Raw genomic sequence first — 21,587 nt, forward strand, 5'->3', positions numbered from 1 at the left:
GCCATACACGTGTATGTGTGTGTGTGTTTGTGTGTGGGGAGACATGGCCATATGTGTGTGGTGTGTGCTTGTGCATGTGCTCATGTCCGTGTGTGTCTATGTATGTGGAGGACAAGCAGCAGAGAGCTTTGTCTATTATGGGGTGAGCTGCTGCCACTGGATCACATGTGTTAGAGGAGAGAGATTACAGTGGGGGATTGCTGTGTGTGTGTGTGTGTGTGTGTGTGTGTGTGTGTGCGTGCGTGCATGATCACACATGGGCTTCTCAGTCAATAATTGTTGTTTGTCAGGGGACTAGGTGGTTCTGTGCAAAGTCTTTATACATATGTACATTCACATGGGCAAGCCAACATGGAATCTCCACACACTCACTCACACACACACACACACACACACTCATTTGCTGAGTGTTTGTGGCTGTAAGGTCACTCTTGCCTCCACAGCTATGGCTTCTGCTAGATAATGGCAGCACTCAAATCATACCAGGCATGATTATGTTCCTGCTCAGAAGCCTTCAGAAGCACTCGAGTCTATTGTCCCTCATTCCCGTGCCCTGCATGCTTGCCCTTGGAGCCAAACATAGAAAGGAGGGGAATTCAAAGAAGCAACAGCAGCAGGGATCGCAGTTATCGCGATATATGCGCTAATTACAGTTCTGATCGCGCTGCGTGATCGCCACAGCGCCGAGCCGCGCCTCCACTCTCCACGTCTGTGACGCTTCCGCCCGGCCCCCGTTCGATGTGCCGCCGCTCAGAGTCACGGTGCGCGTGCGTGACGTCACTGCCCGGGGGAACCGAGCTGGCGTCCGCCTCCGACAGACCCCGCTCTCTCGTGATTCAGCCTCCGCGAGGATCACCGTTTCCCGCTGCAGAGTGCAGCTGCAGCGACGACGTGCGGGCGGCCACCGGGGGCAGCGCGGAGCTGCACACTATTCCGTGCACTGACACCACGTGCAGGGGATGGGACTGCTTATCAGAATAGACTTTTTTAATAAGCAAAATAAGCTTTATGGTAGTGTTCAGTCATTTCCACCTTGCAAAAAAAAAAAAAGTTTTGTATTTGGAAATTATCTTGGATTATTCATTTGCTCCCATACTCCCATATTCATCCAGCTCCCAGACTGGGATGCTTCCTGAAGCTATATGTGCTAAATATCTAAATATGATTAGTGGTACAGCTGCAGTGTCTCACCTGGTTTTCAAAACCCACAAGCTTCTAAGGATAGGGATCGGTACGTGAACTGTTAGGCCATACTTGGCACAACTTGGACAAATGGATGTACAGTTAAACCTATGCCAGAAAGTATGTGCCTTTGATGTAAGCTGATATTTTTTTCTCTGTCCATCATTTCAGCATTTGTTCAGGACAAATGTCAATGGCAGTTTATGTCGCTACTTGTATTCTTTGGCTCATCAGGATGGAAGATGACATACTTGTCTTCATGGAGGAAGATGACACGCTTGCTAACGTGCCACCCCACTCTGGGGTTCAAACACACACCCCACTGGTTCAGAGTTGATTTTTATAACCATCCTCTGACATAACACCCTGGCTTGATGTTTTTTGACAAACACAGTCACACAGAACAGGTGATGATGACCTGGAAATCCAGGCAGCTCACTTAAGATCAAGGGTGGCGAGGAGAAAAAGCGTTTGGACATGCAGAGAGATTTTGGCAAAGCAAGCCCTTGCCTTGTCACATGGCCAAAGGACAAAGGGACCATTGTCATTGTGGCTCTCTCTCCCCATAACCTCCCAGCCTCCCCCTGTGCTGGAACGCAGTGCTGCTCCACGGTCCCTGGTTCCGGTCCAAACGCAGAGGAAAGTGTACCGCTGTACCAGGCTCGGAGGTCTGGGGGAAGGGGAGGAGGGGGGCCCTTGGAACATCGCAAGGAACCAGGCCTCCCACACACTTTGTGTTGTCTGAAGGCCTCACACACACCTTGTGCAGTGCCACAATATTTTGATTCAAGTCTTCCATGTAATGGGTGCATATTACACAAAGAGCTGTTCTCTGAAATGTTATTGGCTGTCACAGTTATGATTAATCATGTATATCGCTGGTGCTGGAAACTAACTGTTAGCTTTCTGGAAAAGGTCAATAAAGATCTGAAAGGGAACCTCAGAGTAGCTGTACAGTTGGGCAAACCAAACACACAGCAAATCAGTGGCTTTGGAAGGTTGGCTTTACCAATGTAAAACACTTCCTTCAGTTTTTTCTTTGTCCAGATTTTATTTTTTGCAACAGAGTCACAGTTGGAGTTTGTAAGCAAGGCCCAGGATGGTCCTGTGTTTACCAAGGCTGTTTGTTTTGGGAGCATAGGGATCAGTTGGGAGGATTGTGACACTGGCTCGTCACATTGCGGTCATGATGGATGGACTTATTGCTTTTTCCCTCCCTCCCTCCCTCCCTCCAGGGTTTTCCACGGGTATGCCTGTGACAGAATGAAGCCCCCGAGTCGTTTGCTGTGCCCGTGTGTCCAGGGGGGGTGTGTCCAGATGTTATCCGTACCTCAGAGGAATTTGCGGAGAGCCTGTCCCTGTTTCCCAGCCCTTCCCCCCAGCACTCTCCCACCCCACTGACGTCCAGCCCTCGGTGAGTAGACGCCGGTCTCTGATCAGCCCGCATCCCTTAAACATTGAGTATATCATTATTAATGCAACACTGAATAAAGCAACCAGCCAGCTGTTACTGCTCATAATGATTTCAGCACCTTGTCCTGACTGTACCCAGTGAATTCAACCTCTTTTATATAAAAAAACAGTGCCCTGTCCTGCTGAAATGCTGATCTCCATTTCAATAATTCCACCAATCTGCTGTTATTTAATTACTAAATACCTCAGGAAGATGAGATAAATAAGACACGTCCTCGCTTCTGATTAATCGTGATGTAAATGGCATGTATCAGCTTGTTAACCGTGGTCCTGGATTCGGGGCTAATACTGTCCGTGTGTGTGTGTCTTTCTCTCTCTGTCTGCCTCTCTCTGTCTCTGTCTCTGTCTCGCTCTCTCTCAGGTGGCGCTTCCCCCTCCCACGCTCCTCGTACCCGGCCTTTGTGGGCATGGTGTTGTTGGTTCAGGCGGGCAGCTGTGGGGATGGACGGACTCCTGGGGTAGTGGCAGGGGGGCAGCAGTGGGCGGAGCGGGAAAGGAGCAGACCCAGGCAAGCGGGAGGGCGGAGGAGGAGCTGGGTAATCAGTCACGTGACGTGCAGCGCTCTCTTATTGGCTCACCCCCGTGTCACTTACAGTACTCTGCCTTTGACATGGGCACGAATTGCTATTGCAGTTCATCTGAGGATAAAGCATTGAAGAGCAGGGCTGAGAACCCAGAAGTTGCCAATTTGGCTCTACAGTTGTTGTACCTTACAGTGAAGCACTCAGCTGCATTTCTTCAATAAATATCGCACGTTATAAATGGGTAGTATATGAAAGAAAGGGCAGGGTTTGGATGTCCCTTTGGTCCCTTTGGATGAGGGTGTCTGCTAAGCAAATAATGTAATGCAATAATCGCCGTCATTACTACGATTAATACTGCGTTAGTCATTTACTGTCAGAGTAGCTTTAGGTTTTTGGTCAAATGTTGATCTTCTGCTAGGCAAAGACAGGCATGCATTGACATGTTTCCCTGCCGGGGTTGTAAAAGCACCTTTGCTTTGCTGCAGGTGCGAAGCCGCTATGCCTCCTCTGGGGATGTGTCCCCGCTTTGTTGGTAAGAGAGCAGAGACTCTTTCTGGAACGTTCTCTTGAGCCGGAGCCGTTCTCTCTCATTCGCACTTTAAACCCCCCTCGTTTTGACTTGACCCGGTAGCACACAGTACACGAACAGTCGGTCTAAACTGAAGGAACAATGCGACACATCCATGTGGAAATTGCACGCAAGGAGGCCCCCGTGGAACACCCGGCCCAGGACGGGGACCTCCCGCCCCCCAGCGCCCAGACGGGGGGGCTGGACTCTGGGGCGAGACCAGGGCTGCTCAGGCCCTATGGAGAGGAGGAGATCAAATTGCAGAAGGTCTACCAGCTGTCTATATTCTCCCAGCTGGGGGGGTTTACCGAGCTCCCGGAGGGGCAAAGACTGGCACGGCCGGGCGGGAAGAGGACCCACGAGGAGTGGCCGTCGGACTGCAAGCGCCCCCACCTGGAGGGGGACGGTCGGGCGGGGTTAGGGCGGGAGCACAAGGCCCCATCGGAGGTGGAGGTGCTTTGCAGCTCTGGGCAGCTTTTCTCAAACGTCGGCCCGCATACAGTCGGTTGCGGTGACTGCACGTCCGCTCAAGACCCTGGCTGCCAGACAGCCGACGTCCCCTTCTCTGCTACCCTCACCAGACACCCCCCGCTGCACAATCACAGCCGCCCCGTACCCAGCACCGAGGCCCCCCTCTCCCCCAAACTCCAGCCCCAGCTTACTGCTCGGGTCCTTGACCCCACCCCCCCAGATCTCTTTCCCAGGACTGAACCACTGTTAGTGGGCTGCGCTTTGGGCCGCACCCCTGCAGAGCACAGCGAGGACTTCAGCAACGGAGAGGCGGCACGGCTGCGGGCCTCTGAACGAACTGAAAGGGCACTCTGTGACCCCGAGGCATCCAGGAACAGTGAGGGACATGCTGGGGGTGAGGTCAAGGGTGGGAACGGGGCAGCGGCAGCCGGGACCTCCACTCCAGAGCGAAGGTACGCCCAGGCCATCTCCACCAACGGCCTGGCCTCCTCAGAGAAAACCCCCAGCGCTCCCCTGGACCCGGTCCCAGGACCTTCCTCATCCCTCGCCAGCCCCAGCGCCTGCCCTGCTAAGAGGAGGCTCCTGTCTCCTTGTGACACGGGGGAGTCCTGCTCGGAAGACGAGGGGCCTTCCACCTCCAAGAGGAGCCGGTTGGCGCTCCTGGCCCCCGGCCTGGGGCTTGGGGCCTGCCGCAGCACAGATGCCAAGGGCGCCCCCTTCTGGAACCATCTGCTCCCCTCTGCGCGCGAGCGGCCCAAGGTCAGTGCTCCCTTACACATGCCGAGGCCTTTCTAACTATCCACAGATCCCATATGAGTGACCAGCATCTGCACACATCAAGGTTCAACAGGGGGTCCTAAGCAAGGGAACAGTCTGAGATGGAACCGTTTACCTGCTTGCTTTCTGCCCTTCCCTGGGATTTCTTTCTGAAAGGAGCCCCAGTCCCAGTCCTGGTTAAGTGAATTTAAGATTAATCACTTGCTCAGTCAAGTACTTGTGGTAGTCCCTATCCCCAATTAATTAAAAAGTTAATTATGACTTATTACTGTGGTCATTTGTGTTAATTATTTGTTTAGGTAGTCCAAATGCTAATGCAGATAAGCTGAAGAAATATGTTTGCTTTGATCTGTTTAGCACAAACAAGCTTTCGACAGAACATTTCCTTCTCTCAAGGACCTACAGCAGATAAACCCTCAAGAGACATCAAATACAGACCCATTTCAATTAACAACTCAATGAAACCCAATTAAGAGCTCAGTGGGGGAAAACAACAGCATAGAGCTAATCCTGTACCAGGGCTGGAAAACACAGCTGCAGATGACTCAGAGTTAGTTCGGGGGCCGTTCAATTAGTCTTATTTGTGGCATTTCCATGTGAACCAGATGGGTCAGAGCAGGCCATAGATTTACATCCAAGGTTTTCAAACTTATTCTGGAAATATACCCCTTTTAGGCCAAGATTAACTCAAGTGCCCCTCTGTGAAATTTTCCCCTTCCGTTTTATTATCATATATGATTATTAGCCTTGACCCCAATTACCCCCTACAGCCCTTTGAAGCACCCTTACAGATGCTTGTGGCCCTGGTTGAAAACCTCAGATTTATATTAATAGGAAGTGAATTAGATGAATGAGGTACTTCACTGTTTTTTTTTTGTCGTACCACTCGAAGCGCATTTCGTATTTTGTTTTTTTTGAGTGCTGGTGAATGGCATGGCCTTTCAGACTGACACCTGGCTGGAGTTCTTTTTGCGAGGGCGGAGGGTAGTTGAGGTGAGCCGCTCGCTCCCGGGTTCCTTTCAGTGTTTTTTGTGGGGGGGGGAGGTTGGAGCAGCGGGCAGCCCGGCTCGGAGCGCCCCAGCGTGTGGTTTCCAAACCCACAGATTGTTCCTCTCCTTTCAAGGCTGCTGCCCAGCCTGCACAGTGATGTTTCATATGACGGGGACAAAAAAAAGAGAGAGAGAGGGAAAAATGACTGCTCTTTTTCTCATACTAGAACGTACAGAGTGGGCCCAGAATAAAGCCTATTGACCAGCCCATTGTTCCCACAGAGACACAGAGTACCAGGACAAAACCCTGCCCTTTCTGGCTGTATGTTATAATATATCATATTCTGTTCCAGAATGGCAGGGGGAGGGCTTTTTGCCATATTCACCTGTTCTTTTTTTTTTTGTTAAACATTCGGAGAAAGGGACTTTTAAAATGCCCATGTTGGCATTATTGTGCGTGAGGGCAGGAGTCAGGGGGAGAGAGCCGGAGAGAGTAGCATGCCTTCCGTGACTCTCACGGTGGCGGAGGACCAGACTAGCTGACGGTCAGCGGGGTGGGCGCGGCGATGGCAGTGGAGGAGCAGTGAGGTGGATCTAGTCAGGGACATGATGAATAACCTGGGGCTGGGCAGCGGCCAACAGTTGGAGAGCAGGCTACTTTCGCATGTAAGTACTCACCTCCTGTGAACAACTGATGGAGCTGTCCACGTGGAGAGCACTTGCAGACCCTGTGTTACAGTTGTATCAGAGCTCATCTTTGGCTGGACTGTCTCCCAGATGCTGGGAAAGACGTTGAGATGTTGGGAGGTTTTGAGAATACCAGCTGGCTACATTTTACTGTTGCTGTAACTTATAAAATAAAAAAAGAAAGCTGACTTGTTTTAGGTTTGTCATAGTCGTAAGAAACACAATTCTAAGACGTGAAATACTCACATGTACAGAACACATATATGTGTGTATATATGTATAGTTGTAGATAATTGATAAACCTTGGGAAGAACTTACACTGTAGGGTTACTCTCTCTGGTTTTCGTAATGAAGTATGAATAATAACATATTATAATGTATAATAACTACAGGTACCTGTAATAATTAATTACTTTTTAAACTAAGGTTTAAATTGTGGTGTTTAAAAACATACTAGTAAATTTGTTTGTGGAATATTTGTAATATTTTTTAATTATAAATTGTAAGGAGGCAAAGAGGCTGTTCAGGCTACCTCAACTTATCATCTGCCTATATAAGGTATCACTGGGCCACTGGGTTGAGACTGGGTTGGGATCTCCATTGGTCTCTGATTATAAGGAAGGAAGTTATGCTATACATTAGCTCTCGGTGTGAAGGAAGACCAGACAATACAGTGTCAGTGTGTCATTCACTTTGTGTTGATAAGAAGATGGTTTATAAGAAGATACAGCTAACATAAAACAAAAAAAATATGATGTGAAATGCTTTAGTGACCGCAGATAAATATAATGGTATCTTGATTCATTAAGTAGATTATATTGAAAATGTTACTCTAGATTAGGCAGTGCTTTTAAAATGGAGTAACTGATGTTTTCTTTCCTTTTTCAGGGTGTCACTGATTGCACCAGAGTGGGAAGGAGACTAAAAAGTGGGCTTCGACTGAAATCGTGAGTTTTAAATCTCAGTGAAAAACTTCAACATTCAGGGTGAGGGAGTGGGAGAGTAAATGCATAAAAAGGTGTTCCATTTCATGCTGTTGACTCTTTTACCACTTAGATCTAAGTGTTGTGTTTTCTGTGGCTTCTTCATTGTAAAATTAGGTATAGATATAGACAGTATAGGTTGGTGCAAAGCACTGCAAAGAAATGAATTTATTTCATGTTAAGACACAGGTTGACTTTTGAATGTTATTTCAGGGATAGAAATGCTAATGTAGGTGGAGTAACTTTCCCTCTAAACTCACCAAGATGTCAGGAATAAAGGCTGAATCTGGGTTTTACTCACAGATCTGGAAACTACTATAAATACCTGAAACGTGAAAGAAGTTAATGAGTGAGGGCCCCATTCATACTTTTCTCAAACACGTTGACTAAATGGGATTTTGTTTCATTTGTTCTGTGCTTCGACAATGGCAATAGCAAACTAAGCACGGTGCTGCCATGGAGACCAGAGCAAAAGTCCTGCATTTTTTGGATGAGAGGAGGGGAATGGGTTTTCAACATGACAAGGTCGTTGTGACCTTCTGACACAGTGTGATGTCACTTACGTTCAACATCACACTATTCTGCTCCCAGTTAATGCACCACAATCACTGAAGATGGGATGGGGAGGGGTTCGGGGTGAATGATCTCAACTTATCTATTGCCAAGAGTGCTCAGCGTCTCCTTCAGTGTTGACTCTGTATATCTCTGTCTGTCTGCATCTGTGTCTTTGTCTGTGCATCGGTGTGTCCAGACGTCAGCTGCGCAGTGGTCGCCGTGGAGAGGCCTGTCGCTCTGGCCGTACTGGCTGGCCCTCTGCCTCCATTAGCCACTCCCTACTTGGCAACTTTGAGGTACCCTACTGTCCTCCTCTCTACACACACACACATAGAGACATACTCCCTCAGCGGTGTTTGACCTAAATGCCCTGTCTCCAAACTTGTACCAATCATTAGTCTCAATCCATGTGCTTCTGAAACTGTAAAGTGCACTGAGGGATAACGTCGGTGGTGCTGACTGGGTGCCCTCTTGTCTGTCATGCAGGAGTCCATCCTGAAGGGCCGCTTTGCCCCGTCAGGCCGGATTGAGGGCTTCACGGCAGAGATCGGGGCGAGCGGGTCCTACTGCCCACAGCACGCCACCCTGCCCGTCCAAGTCACCTACTACGACATCTCCGAGCACAGCGCACCCTCGCCCTTCCTGGTAAGGTTCCTCCTATATGCCTTTGATGACCTCTTACCTCTGACCTCAGCGTTGGGGGAGGAGCAGCAGGCCGCCTTGCAAGTAACCTTGAGGTTCAGTTCTGCTAGTCAGCTTTTAGCCAGTATACACGGTCTATTCGACTGCAATTGTCATTGGTAGTCAGTGAGGTCCTCCAATGAAGCGTTGAAAAATGGAACGCGTATAATTGTATGTGCATGTGTGTTTTTCAGAGTAGTAATTTCTGTTCTTTTAGGGTGTAATCTACCTGGAACCTCTTGGTAAGAAGGGATACAGCGTACCTAAAGCAGGGACCATCCAAGTGGTGAGTCAGACTCTTCCCCGGTGCTCAACTCCCTGTTTGCAAATTACTCCAATAGCATGTGTGTTTTTTCTGAAAGGAAAATAACAAGCATGCTTATGTCTTCCCCTAGACCTTATTCAATCCCAACAAAACTGTGGTGAAGATGTTCCTGGTGACATACAACTTCGAGGACATGCCCGTCAATCATGTGACCTTCTTGCGCCATCGGATCTTCCTGGTGCCTGTGGAGGAGGGGGAGAGGCAGGGGGAGGAGCCAGATGGCGGGGGCACAGACAGGAAGAAAATTCTCTGCTACCTGATACACCTCAGGTAACACTTGCTGCCTCCTGCTGTCCGTATTAAGTTTATTATTTATTGCAGCTGAATATATTTGTTCTTTAAACCTTTTAAAGAAAATGCCTGTAAAATCTGAAGACTATTCTATGGTAGTGAAAGATGATGATTATATATCAAAGATAAAGTGTTGTATTAATCGGGGTGGGAGTGTTGCACAGCGGTAAGGAGAAATGTTGGCAACCAAAAGGTTGCTGGTTCAATTCCCCACTGGGGCATTGCTGCAGTACCTATGGGCAAGGTACCTTACTCAGAATTGGCTTAGTAAATATCCAGCTGTATAAATGGATAAAATCATAACCACTGTAAGTCGCTTTGGATAAGAGCGTCTGCTAAATGACAATAAAGTAATGTAATGTAAATGTATTAGTGTTGTCATTCAATGTTACTTAGTCTTGATTGCAGTGTTGACCGTGTTGACTGTTCCCATTGTTTTACCTCACAGATTCCAGAGCTCCAAATCTGGGAAAATCTACTTGCACAATGATATCCGGCTGCTATTCTCCCGCAAATCCATCGAGGTGGACACGGGGATCCCATATGAGCTGAAGTCCTTCACCGAGGTGCCAAGAAACCCCAAGTACTCCCCCAGAGTCTGACCCTCAGCCAGTGTCACCCCCAGGTGAACAAAGCCCGCAGGGCCAGATAGCAGACTGCTCAAACCAGAGAAAACAAAGCAAAGGACACTTGAAGGACAAAGACAGAAACGCACCATAGGACTGTTTCTGAATTCAGGGTTAACATGCATGCCTTGTGACAAAAAAAACGAGTTCTCTTCTAGTGCTGTGTTTCAGTTAAAATTCTGCCCCTCAATCTGTCTAAACACACCCCCCCGTTTCCACCCCCCAAGTGGACCAATCCGAATCGGACAGTAAACATCAGTGGCCCAATGACATTACATTTACATTTCATTATTACCATTTAGCAGTTGCTCTTATCCAGAGCAACTTGCACATGTTACATTTTTACATGTTACCTATTAATATAACTGGATATTTTCTGAGGGAATTGTAGGTTAACTACTTTGCCCAATCGGGTAGTTAATGAGGTAGTTAACCCACAGCAGTGCCCCAGCGGGGAAATGTGCCAGCAAGTTTTTGGTTACAAGCCCTGTTCCTTACCGCTATGCTACACTGCTGCCCCAATGTAGCATCTTTCGCCCTGCATCACTCTATTGATGAGAGAAATGTAAGCAGACCCATGATAGGGAATGGAAGTAGAAATATTTCTCGTTGGAATAAACCAGGCACCTTAAACACAGCACTGGACACCAGGAGAGGACAAAGAAGCCTCGCCGTTATGCCAGAAGGTACATCTGCCTAATGGTTGGTCATGTTAGGAGAAGTACTGTACCTCCTCAGACTATGGACCATAACCTTTGTCACCATCAAGAAGATTCTGGGTGGAGTGAGACAATGAAAAATTTGCATGCCCCACCTTTCCTGGATCAACAGAACGTACCACTTTGTATTTTGGGGGGGGCGGGGGGACCCATCACTGGTAACCCCCTCACCATCTGAACCCCATGACCATAGACAGACTGAAGAGCACTGAGGATTAGAACATTCTATTACCAGTCAGAGTTAAGGGGAAAAAAAGTAGTTGTGTTTTAATTTATTTGCATATGTCTTAAAGCAATATGCTGCACAGTTTAGAGTGTGTGATTTATTTTGGAGCCACTGGCTCTGTTCTGCCAGCAATGTATAGAGAGAATCTGTGACAAAGGGTTGAGAGGGAGGGAGGGTGGCTGGCATGGAGGGAGGGGGGGGGGGGGTAGTGGGGGTATTTAAAATAAGTATATGTATATTTAAAAAAAAAAAAAAGAAAAAAGAAATTCAATGGCTCACAAGTAACACAGGTGGTTGATGACTGACAAAGGATCAGCATACACACTCTGCACGTTTAACACAATTACCACTCAATTCCTCAGTTCTTTCTACGTGCATAATGAATAATGTGAGGGAAAAGTGGGCAAAATTCATACATGCTTGAAATTTGCTATTGACTGCAAGCTGGGAATCGGTAGCTGGGGTGCCAGGAACAGATGCCAAACTGGATGCCCAGACCTTGCAAACTTCAGGAGTAACAGCCATGAATGAGTCTTTCACATAACCCAGCCAATGCAGGCCAGAATCAGAATCAGGATGCCTTTCTGTGCAGTCATGCCATTGCTTTTCCTCAGAACACAACTGGAAAAAAAAAAAAACGCCCAAATAACTGCTTGATAACGACCATACATGGTTTTTTGTATTCTGATGTTTTGGCAGCACAAACGTTGGATAAAATTAAATACTCTGGGTATTTTTCTGCTGAGATGAACGTTGTTCAAACATATTTAAGAATTAGACACTCTTTTGTTTGGAAAGAATCGAGACCTTTTTAGAAATTTATTTGTATTAAAACAGATAGCCCAGTTACACAAACTTTTTATTTAGTTATAAGGTTTACTCCTCTATAACAAAGCATAGCACAAGAAAATAAGAGACCAAAGAAGCAGACAAGATTTATAAATTGTTTTCTGTGAGCATAAAAAGAGCTTCAAATAACTGAACGCTGGACGTTTCTAAATGATTGCATGCTCAATGGAAATTTATGATCAGAAACGATTCATCGTTTGTGTTGCGGGACCAGCAGTAGACAAAATGTTATCAGGATTTAAACTGTCTGTGGACATAAGCATGGAAAGTGTAGTACTTTTTATTGTCAAATTCACATCAGAATTAGAGCTGCATAAGGAAAAGTATCTTTAACACTCTGAAGTGTATTTTTTCACGAAAGCACACCTCAAAAATCAAACCAGCGTTGGTAGATATATTCAGTACTGTTGACATTAGCTGTACTTTGTCCTTGGAGTTGTTATCGCGTATGAGGAATTATCCGTTGTAAAGGCGTGTCTACGTGAACTGCCCCTAAGGCAGGTTTTTAAATATGCATGAAAAGTGGGTAGCTGTGTTTGTTCATGTCTCACCCAGCACAATATGGCACAATTTGTCAACGTGACCTCCCAGAAAGAGTAGCTTTAGCTGCATTACATTACGTTCATTTAGCTGACACTCTGGAGCAACTTCCAGCACAAAAGAACGGAAGTATATAGTTGTCCGCTGGTTTGATACTAAGCCTAACTTGAGACTAAAGAGTAATTACCTGCTGCTAAACGCTTGTGGAGAAACCTCTCCTGTGACTTGAACCAAGTTCAGTGTGGCGTGTGTCCGAGCAATATGAACACAAATGCTTCTGTCAGGCTTTGTGCAGGTGCCAAATACAGGAAGTCAGTGTTTTAAAATCAGCACAGTAATTTGAAGCCAGGATAGGGCCAACTGTTGCCTGTGAACCTACCAAATCTCAGTGCATTATAACTGAGGCCTTGCCCCTCCACCCTCCATCCTTCTTGATCTTTTCACATTCTCTGAAACCTGTGTTACTTTGCAGCCTTGGGTTTGAACCATGTTAAAAGCAAATACCTGCAGCTGGTCTCTCTGTGTAGGAAATAAAAGTTTAAGAAAAAAAAAGCTTGTCTCGCGTGTGGTCTGTGCTTCAGATGGCAAAGAGTGGACCCCAGAGCAGCATGAGAGGGGACCAAACCCAAAATCATCTGTTCTCTGATACGGTTTCCCTTTTTACCCATGAAATTGCGTAACCTCAGCTACACATCAGCTGCAGCAAATGTGACGAATTATGTACATGTATGTTTTATGACGAGGTTTGAACTTGAGTGTCTATAAATGTGTTTGGAAAAGCACAGCTTGCATGAATGATAGATGGGGTGGAATGAACTGGATCGGATTGCTTAAAGCTGAGAGTAGTCCTAAGAGAGCTCATCACTATCCGTGGCCTTTCATACAAGACTCAAATAAGGAAGGCCTCATGACGCATGAAACTGACAGTCACAGTTAATTATTCATAAACCGCACACATCTACTTCCTATTACTGACTTACTGGCATCTTCCATCCATAAAAATTAATTCGAAGTAAAGCTGTCAACGTAAGAAATCTGACCATAAGTGAACCAATACCGTTACTTCTTTCATTGTCTTTGGAGTGACTAAATATCAGACACCATGTTCAGTAAGATGGATTCCACTGATGTAAGATGCATTCAAATGAACTTCACAATTACATCATTAGGGAGTTCTGAATATTTTATTTGAAGTTTATTTGGACAAAAGACAGCTCTATCCACTGGTCTGTCAGTTAATAAATAGGCTGATTAACACTGATGCCTACTGCACAAAATTGTCTCAAGACACTCTAAAATCCACATCTGTAATTTACTGACAAAGTGTATGAAGTGTAGGAAACTGAAGAAAACAGATCAAAATGCTACAATTACCTTTGACAAATAGAGGCAGTGTTCTTTCTGCACACACTGCTCACATTTGTACAGACAGCCAACATTGAACACACTTTGTACAGACAGCCAACACTGAACACACTTGGAATTTATTCCAGATTGAATCAACTGAAATGTGAACTAACATTTTATGATTTGAAAATTACAAGCAAACAACTAGTAGTTGTCGGATTATGCAGAGGAAAGGGGTTTAGATTTGCCAGACATTTCTAATGCTTTCATTTTAGAGTCCCTGCCGTGACATTTGCACTTTGAACCACAGGGGGCAGGCTACTTCCTTACAGCAGCTCCCTCCTAGCGTATGACTTCATGCACTGGGTGACCACTGTTCTCTACAGTTCCCTCTTGCGGCTGACAGGTACAACAACACAAAAGGAGAGAGCAAACGGAATGTGGATATGAGTTGCATTGTTCGCAAATGTTAATGAACGGACAGGTGGAGAATTGATGGTTTATGATTTCTACTCTTATTTATATTTATGATAAATGGTGTGTTTTTGTTGAAGATACCAACAAGTTTGAGTGGTAGACCTATTTTGACAATGTGTGTTCACTGACCTGTGATATGTATATATAAGTTTTTGTCACGTTGACAGCATTCTTGATATAACTTAATTATTAGTTATTCATACAATTAATAATTTGCTATGAGCAAACAGGAATATACAATACAATTAGGTCACATTAATCATTTCAATTTTCTTCATAGCCGGAACGTTGGACGCCTTGTAATTTGTTGCACACGTGTAGGGGAAGTCTTCTAGCGTGGTACCCACCCGATGTTGTAACTTGTCGTTTCCTGACATCAGCAGAGGGTCAAGTTTGAACAAGAGGTGGATAACAGAATTCATTCATTCTGAAAACTCAACTAATTTGACGTAGATAGTTACTACAAGGACGGTATGCTTCGGACTGTGTGCCGGGCTGGAGGTGCTTTATTAAAGGTAAGACCGTATTGGAGCTTTCTCATGCCGCTAGCTGGCTAACGTGTTCCTTCATGTACATTGCGGCTCATGTCGTCACTAATACTAGCGAGCTAACTAGCCAGCTTCAAGTCAGCGTCGCTATAGAACAAGTATTGTTTAGAGCGCAAACTGTTAACGTTAACTAACTTTACGATTTATTGCGATATAGTTAGTACTACAGCAGCTGTGTACATCCTAGCTTTCTATACTCACTACTGCTAAGATAGCTAGAATACTTTAGGTCAACTAAGTTGACGCAATGTGTTATTAGTTGGACTAGCTCACGTTCGTTTACCACGCGGTAAGTTTTATTGGTAGCTAATATTGATCGTCAGGAAGTCATCAATCAGCTTCGCGTATCTAGCGTAGTCTTGACCGTCCTTTCTGTGATGTCCAAATTCCAGTAGTTACAACAATAAGCATTGCTTGGTCGGAGCGTACAGTAAATTGCGCAGCAATTACAGCATCTTGCTGTTGTCTGCTGTGTCATAGTGGGCGGTGATGAGACCTGGGTCTTGTTATTGCTTGGATGGAAGACCAATGACTGTTTATCTGCTGGAAATGGCTGGCTAGATATGTTACCTACGCCAGCTAACGTCACTTTCATAGAGTTGGTGTTGGGAGTGTTCCCATCTGAGTGTTAAACTTTATGGACGTTACTGCTTTGGAAAACACCAAATTTCGAGTAGAATGTTAACCCAATATTAGAATGTTAACCCAATATTTTGACCATAAATGGTCAGCACAAGCGGGTCCTTGTTCACCCTACTGTAATGGTTGTTTTCACATTACCTAAATTAATGACCCCTTACGTTAAATCATGAAATCATTAAATTAATCAGTGACTCCACTTCAGGCATAGGATGAGTGCCATGGTGCCTAATGTCTGCCATGCATCACCCAGGTGGGTGCAGTGTTTTCGTTATGGTTGAAGCAAAGTATAAGGCAGTTTCAGTAGTTGAAAAATGGAATGTAGTTGCAGGGCCAGAAAGCTGGAATGGTAGCACACTAATGAATTCTGCACTGTGACAAAGGTCGTTTATCTGTTCCTATTGCCCGAGCAGCAACAGGCAGAAGTCACCCCACAAGTGCTGATCTAAGATCAGTTTTCCTGTTCAGCTTATAATGGTTGTGGTTAGAATTGTGGGTGGGGAATCTTTCCCTGGATCAGCACCGGTTTGAACAGTCGTGTCGCTGTTCCTTGCAGCACTCTCGGCGCAGTATCCCGTCTCAGTGGACCGCCCCGGCCCAGCAGAGATGGGCGTCCAGCCTCCCGATGAACACGGTGGTGCTGTTCGTTCCACAGCAGGAGGCGTGGGTGGTGGAGAGGATGGGCAGGTTTCACCGCATTCTGGAGCCGGTAAATATCGTTTATCATTTCTTTAATAAAATGATGCCTTATATGAGACGGAGATCATGAAAAGATTTGGAATTACAGATGGGGCGGCAATGTAGCATAGTAGTTATGGAGCATGACTCGTGACCAAAACGTTGCTGGTCCGATTCCCTGCTGGGCCACTGCTGTTGTACCCTTGGGCAAGGTACTTCACCCCAAATTGCCTCAGTAAATTTCCAGCTGTATAAATGGATAACATTGAAACTGATGTAAGTCACTCTGGGTAAGAGCGTTTGCTAAATGCCAATAATGTAATGTAATGGATGTTACTGAACAGGGCAACCTGTTTGGAGAAGATGGTATCTGTGATGTACATGTAACACATTGGTTTCATAAAGTTAATCTGCAGATATGAAATTGTCATTTGTTTTTGATTTGTTAAGGGATTGAATTTCCTCATTCCAATACTGGACAGAGTCCGGTACGTACAGAGCTTGAAGGAGATAGTCATCGATGTACCAGAGCAGTCGGCTGTGTCCCTAGGTGGGTGCTGTTTCTGCGGTTAGACCTGTTGTTTGTGGTAGATATTATTTCTAGCTCAACTGTTGTGTCTTCCTTGCAGACAATGTGACCCTACAGATAGATGGAGTTTTGTATCTCAGAATATTGGACCCTTTTAAGGTATGTTGATATTGTTGTCTGTTTTTCTCAAAGTGGTGCATGACCCTGTTGTTATGGAGGTAATGAAGTCTGGATGTTGCCTAGCTCATTTTCATTCATTTCTGGTTATGGTTTATTGTGTGGTAAAGTTGTGGTAAAGTAAATTTAGTGTATCACTTTTGCATTCATGACATCATTAGTTGTGACAGATCAACACATGTCCAGATGAGGTCTGTTGTTTTTATGTATCTATGGTTGTTCCTTTAACTGCCTAATTTGAATCACTCTTGTGCCTTTGCTTTGGAATACGGTCCAGATAAGAGCGTCGTCTGCCACATGAATGTGTGTAAATTCTATCCATGTACTGTGTCCATTCCAGGCTAGCTATGGAGTGGAAGATCCAGAATATGCAGTCACCCAGCTGGCCCAGACCACCATGCGTTCTGAGCTGGGGAAGCTGACCCTCGACAAAGTGTTCCGAGTACATGAGTCAATCAATCAATTAACCAACCAAACTGCTGCTCTAAGTGACATTGGCATAGGTTGATTTGCAGAGTGTAGTACAGAGGGGCAGCTGTGCTGAATTAGTGAGTTAGTTATTTTACTGTTGATTTAACTTGACCAGTAACTACATGGTTTGAGGGTAAACTAAGAACTAAAGATAAAAGACTCAATATAACAAAGGTGAAATTATTCATTTGCAAGACTACCCTCCTCATAACTTTTATGCAGTGAAACTATTAGCTTGGTTGCCATAAATCACCGGCGTCTGTCCCGTTCCAGGAAAGAGAGTCCCTGAACGCCAACATCGTGCACTCCATAAACCAGGCGTCTGACGAGTGGGGGATCCGCTGCCTGAGGTACGAGATCAAGGATATCCACGTCCCGCCCCGCGTCAAGGAGTCCATGCAGATGCAGGTGAGGGGGCGTGGCCTGGATGGGCGTTGTCAACAGGGAGGCGGGAGCACATCCTGTCATAACGAGCTGGTGCAGAATTGAGGGGCCCTGTCCAATGGCGACCCAGCACTATGCCAGTAGTTTGCCTATGGGAATGACATAAGGTATTAGCATCCAGGATATGACTGGGAAAGTCATATCCTGTGCACTTTGTTTTGTTGGGGGTCTTCATGGGCTGATGGACACAGCCCCCACCTCACCCCGGAGTTTTTACCTGCCATGAACAAAGCACTTAATATAGGGCTTTCAAATCAGTTTGGAAATTGCTGGTGCCGTGCTACCAAACCCCAAAACGGTTGTTAGGAGGTGTCTTTGCGACTGGAGGATGCTTTCAGTAGGCCTGACTGTGTCTCTCCTAGGTGGAGGCCGAGCGGAAGAAGAGAGCCACAGTTCTGGAGTCTGAGGGAACGAGAGAATCTGCCATCAACGTGGCAGAGGGCAGGAAGCAGGCCCAGATCCTAGCCTCAGAAGGGCAGAAGGCTGAGCAGATCAACAAAGCTGCAGGTATGGGAACTGATGGAAACGTATGCAAGAGCAGTCAAAGGGTCAGAATATTATCCCACCATTCAGTCACGTTACACTGTGACTCACGCTGCTGTGTTTGTTACCCATCTGTGCATCCAGCCTCTCGGTTTTCAGTAACTGTGATATAGTACAGTGGCTTGCACTGAATCACAGTTGAACATGGAAGACACTGGGAGCTAGGCAGGACCACTGCCTGGATGGAAGACCTTATTCAGTTACAGACATAAATACATACATACACACACACACACACACACAAGGACAGTTATATTCACTGTCTCCTTGTGTCCACAGTTATATTCCTGTGTTCCTGCACACAGTTATATTCATCAGTCAGTGATGAAGGCCTGTTTTAGACAGAAACCCTGCAGGACATGGGGAGATAGGGAGACTCACTAGGGAGACTTTGTTCTGTTTTCTCAGGTGAGGCCAATGCTGTTTTAGCCAAAGCGGAAGCAAAAGCCAAGGCCATCAGGCTGCTGTCAGAAGCTCTGGCTGAGCAGGTAAAGTACAAAAGGCCATTTATTTATTTAGAGGATTTTTAGCCACAGTACTGGAAGTTACCTTTTGGTTGATGTATTTGTTATATGTGTGAAGGTGGAATTACATCCTCCTGCTTCGGAAGCACTTAATAACATTTTAAAGTTAAATAGACTTTTTCATCTGTCACTTGAATATTTCCTTTTATCTTGAGGTGAAATAAGTGCTTCGTAATTATCCCCCTCCTACTATTTAAACTGTTAGGACAACGTGCAGAGACAGAGGGTTGAACTCGTTGATGCTTTGGGCTCAGTCTGACATGTTCCATGCAGGGATTTTTCTGCAGCAGGAGAGTCTGGTGAGGGCATTCTAACGCTGTGATTGGCTGTTTGCAGAACGGGAATGCAGCGGCCTCTCTCAGTGTGGCTGAGCAGTACGTGTCGGCCTTCTCTAACCTGGCCAAAGAGTCCAACACCATCCTGCTGCCCTCCAACACTGGTGACATCAGCGGCATGGTCACACAGGTGCGTGCGCGTCCGACCCAGCCAGTCTTTACAGATGCTTAATGTGCTTTGCAAGCTGAGAAGCCCAGTGCTCTGACCTCAGCAGGAAGCCGGGTGGGCTGTGTGGGTAAGATCCGATTGGCTTGTTGCATTAATTTGAAAAAGTTTGAAGTTTGAAAAATCTGTTAATTCTTACCCGAAGAGCAAGGCAGACCTGACAGTCTGCAGTGTGTGCAGTTCTTACCTTTAGCGTTTTTGCTTAGTAGATGCTGTTGTCCGGTGTGCCTTTCAGCTTTTTATGCTATACAGCTGGACATATATTGAAGCAATTCAGGTTAAGTACTTTCCCAAATTGTTAACAGCAGTGGTGATTCCCCACCTGGGAATTGAACCGGCAGCCTTTGGGTTACTAGTCCAGCTCCTTACCACTGCATTACAATGGTACTCCCGTTGTGTGATGCACTGACCATTATGTAGTGACCTTTTGTCTGTCCTTTGCCCAGGCCATGACCATCTACAGCACCTTGGCCAAGCAGACCCCAAGCCCGCAAACTGTAGAGAGTGTCCCCGTGGAGGTACCAGCGGTGAAGGCCCCTAGTGAGGCAGACTCCCCACAACCTAGCAGCACTCAGTAAAGTCTGGAGACCCAGGGCGGCACCGAAAGCAGACTGCCCCACGGCTTTATGAGGACAACCGCCTCTGCTCTGGTCATGAGGAAGCAAACATGGAACTCCCAGCACTTTCCCCCTGCCACGGAGTAGGGGTCCACACCAGGGAAGGACAACCAAGGCACTTTGGGAGAGCTTTGTTGACACCAGATACTACACACCCCATTCTTTGTTTCTCTGCTGGTTTCTGTGATTTAATTTCATTGTGGTGAAATATCCACATGTTCTCTGTTTGATCACCTGTGGCTGCTCTTTTTCGTACAAAAACTCCTTAACTGACAAGAGACACCATTGGGGACAATAATCTGTGGTGTGCGTACGCAAATGATTCACCCTTTAGTACCAAGTCTGTAAATCTGTGTGCTGAGAAAATGCTGAAGTACCTCCTCTTCTCACTTGAAGTAATGGATTTTTTGTTTTTCCGCTATGGAGTGATATCATAGTCCATACAGTCTAACTTAATGCCTCCCCGCAACAATCCTTTTTTTTTTAAAAAAAAAAAAAAAACTTCATTAGCTGTGCAGGTTTTCATATATTAAGCCAGAATTTTCTGTGAAGGCTGATGTGACACTCATCTGCTTTCCATGATATTTGCCTTTGTTGTTACTGACACTTTAGTGGCCACAGGATGGATTACACACTTTCTTCTCTCAGGTGTTGTCTTCAAAATCAGTCTGAGCAAACAGTAACATGTTAAGACACTGCAACCCATTCGATATTAAAAGTACATTTTTATAATCTGATTCCTTTTTTTTAACATTAATCTCAATTGATGTATCCATGTCTTTTTAGCCCCTGAAATGTGGTTTTAGGTGGCTCTTCCCAGATCATGTCCTGGTTAAGTGATATCATAATGAGAAAATTCTGTTCTAACAACCCCTAATGTGTTGTTGTCACTCTTCTTATTTGTTTTGTTAAGACTCAGGATTATTTGATAATGGCTTTTGCTTGTCAGAAGCAAGTAGAACAAAGAGCATCAACAGTAATGTGGAAATAGTGGTGTCAATCAAACGTTTGGGAAGCAAGATGTGAGGATAGTTTCATTTGGGAGTCTGTGTAAGGAGGTTGCAAAATGCAGTGAAATAAATGCATTGGTAAAAAAAAATAAATTGCATTCTTTTCTCCTTTTTATATATTTAATATTTAATCCTTATATTTTAGCGGACCAAGGTGAGGTACCCCAGTGTTTTTTTCTGTCACTTGAAAAGCTGCCCTAAATGCCAGATATTTCTTTTGTCAGTTATCTGATTTGGCAGGTTTTTACTACGTCAGGTAGGGCTGTATGAGTTTTGCCGTATTGGATTTTCCACTTAAAAAAAATAAAAATAGCGTATTAGTAAGAATACATTTCATCAACTACTGATTGGCTTCGCACCAAACAGGTACGTGCAAACGCAATGTAAACAAAAATAATATAACGGACGCTGGCATAGACTAAGTTGATAGGACATTACATTTTAACATGTAAATTAAAATGTTCCACAGCCTCTTACTGTGAATTTATGCAATAATTCACGCAATTGTAAAAAAAAAAAAAAAAATGCTGTGTATGATGGTTGTCCGTCGTACATGATGTGTGAAGGAATGATTTGTTAGTGTTAGAGGCTAGGTCTTATGGTAAAAGCCTCGACA

General features: G+C 45.5%; 2 protein-coding genes across 2 annotated transcripts in view; both read left to right on the forward strand.

The window, feature by feature from the left end:
- LOC118777929 (protein FAM214B) overlaps positions 1–10,463 on the forward strand; it is a 32,754-nt gene extending 22,291 nt beyond the window's left edge. The window contains exons 3-11 of the mRNA XM_036529190.1: positions 2,418–2,596; positions 3,017–3,191; positions 3,665–4,977; positions 7,560–7,618; positions 8,406–8,505; positions 8,696–8,854; positions 9,108–9,176; positions 9,286–9,485; positions 9,955–10,463. Coding sequence (XP_036385083.1) covers positions 3,850–4,977; positions 7,560–7,618; positions 8,406–8,505; positions 8,696–8,854; positions 9,108–9,176; positions 9,286–9,485; positions 9,955–10,108 — 1,869 coding nt within the window. The 5' untranslated portion in view covers positions 2,418–2,596; positions 3,017–3,191; positions 3,665–3,849 and the 3' untranslated portion in view covers positions 10,109–10,463. The remainder of the gene's footprint in view (positions 1–2,417; positions 2,597–3,016; positions 3,192–3,664; positions 4,978–7,559; positions 7,619–8,405; positions 8,506–8,695; positions 8,855–9,107; positions 9,177–9,285; positions 9,486–9,954) is intronic.
- Positions 10,464–14,639: 4,176 nt separating this feature from the next.
- On the forward strand, positions 14,640–19,922 carry stoml2 (stomatin (EPB72)-like 2). The gene is made up of 10 exons (XM_036529974.1): positions 14,640–14,805; positions 16,034–16,186; positions 16,606–16,705; positions 16,785–16,843; positions 17,202–17,303; positions 17,606–17,740; positions 18,139–18,283; positions 18,728–18,807; positions 19,180–19,308; positions 19,791–19,922. Exons 1-10 carry the CDS (start codon positions 14,764–14,766, stop codon positions 19,920–19,922), a joined length of 1,077 nt encoding a protein of 358 aa, XP_036385867.1. The 5' UTR covers positions 14,640–14,763.
- Positions 19,923–21,587: the final 1,665 nt, after the last annotated feature.

This window comes from Megalops cyprinoides, chromosome 5 (assembly GCF_013368585.1).
Source record: "Megalops cyprinoides isolate fMegCyp1 chromosome 5, fMegCyp1.pri, whole genome shotgun sequence".
NCBI lineage: Eukaryota > Metazoa > Chordata > Actinopteri > Elopiformes > Megalopidae > Megalops > Megalops cyprinoides.

What these genes read in the sequence shown, in the direction of transcription:
- stoml2 (XM_036529974.1), top strand. Translation starts at nt 14,764, where the DNA reads ATGCTTCGGACTGTGTGCCGGGCTGGAGGTGCTTTATTAAAG. An exon ending in GAATATTGGACCCTTTTAAG is followed by an intron (nt 16,844 to 17,201) that starts GTATGTTGATAT and finishes TGTCCATTCCAG; the next exon opens with GCTAGCTATGGAGTGGAAGA. An exon ending in GCAGATCAACAAAGCTGCAG is followed by an intron (nt 18,284 to 18,727) that starts GTATGGGAACTG and finishes CTGTTTTCTCAG; the next exon opens with GTGAGGCCAATGCTGTTTTA.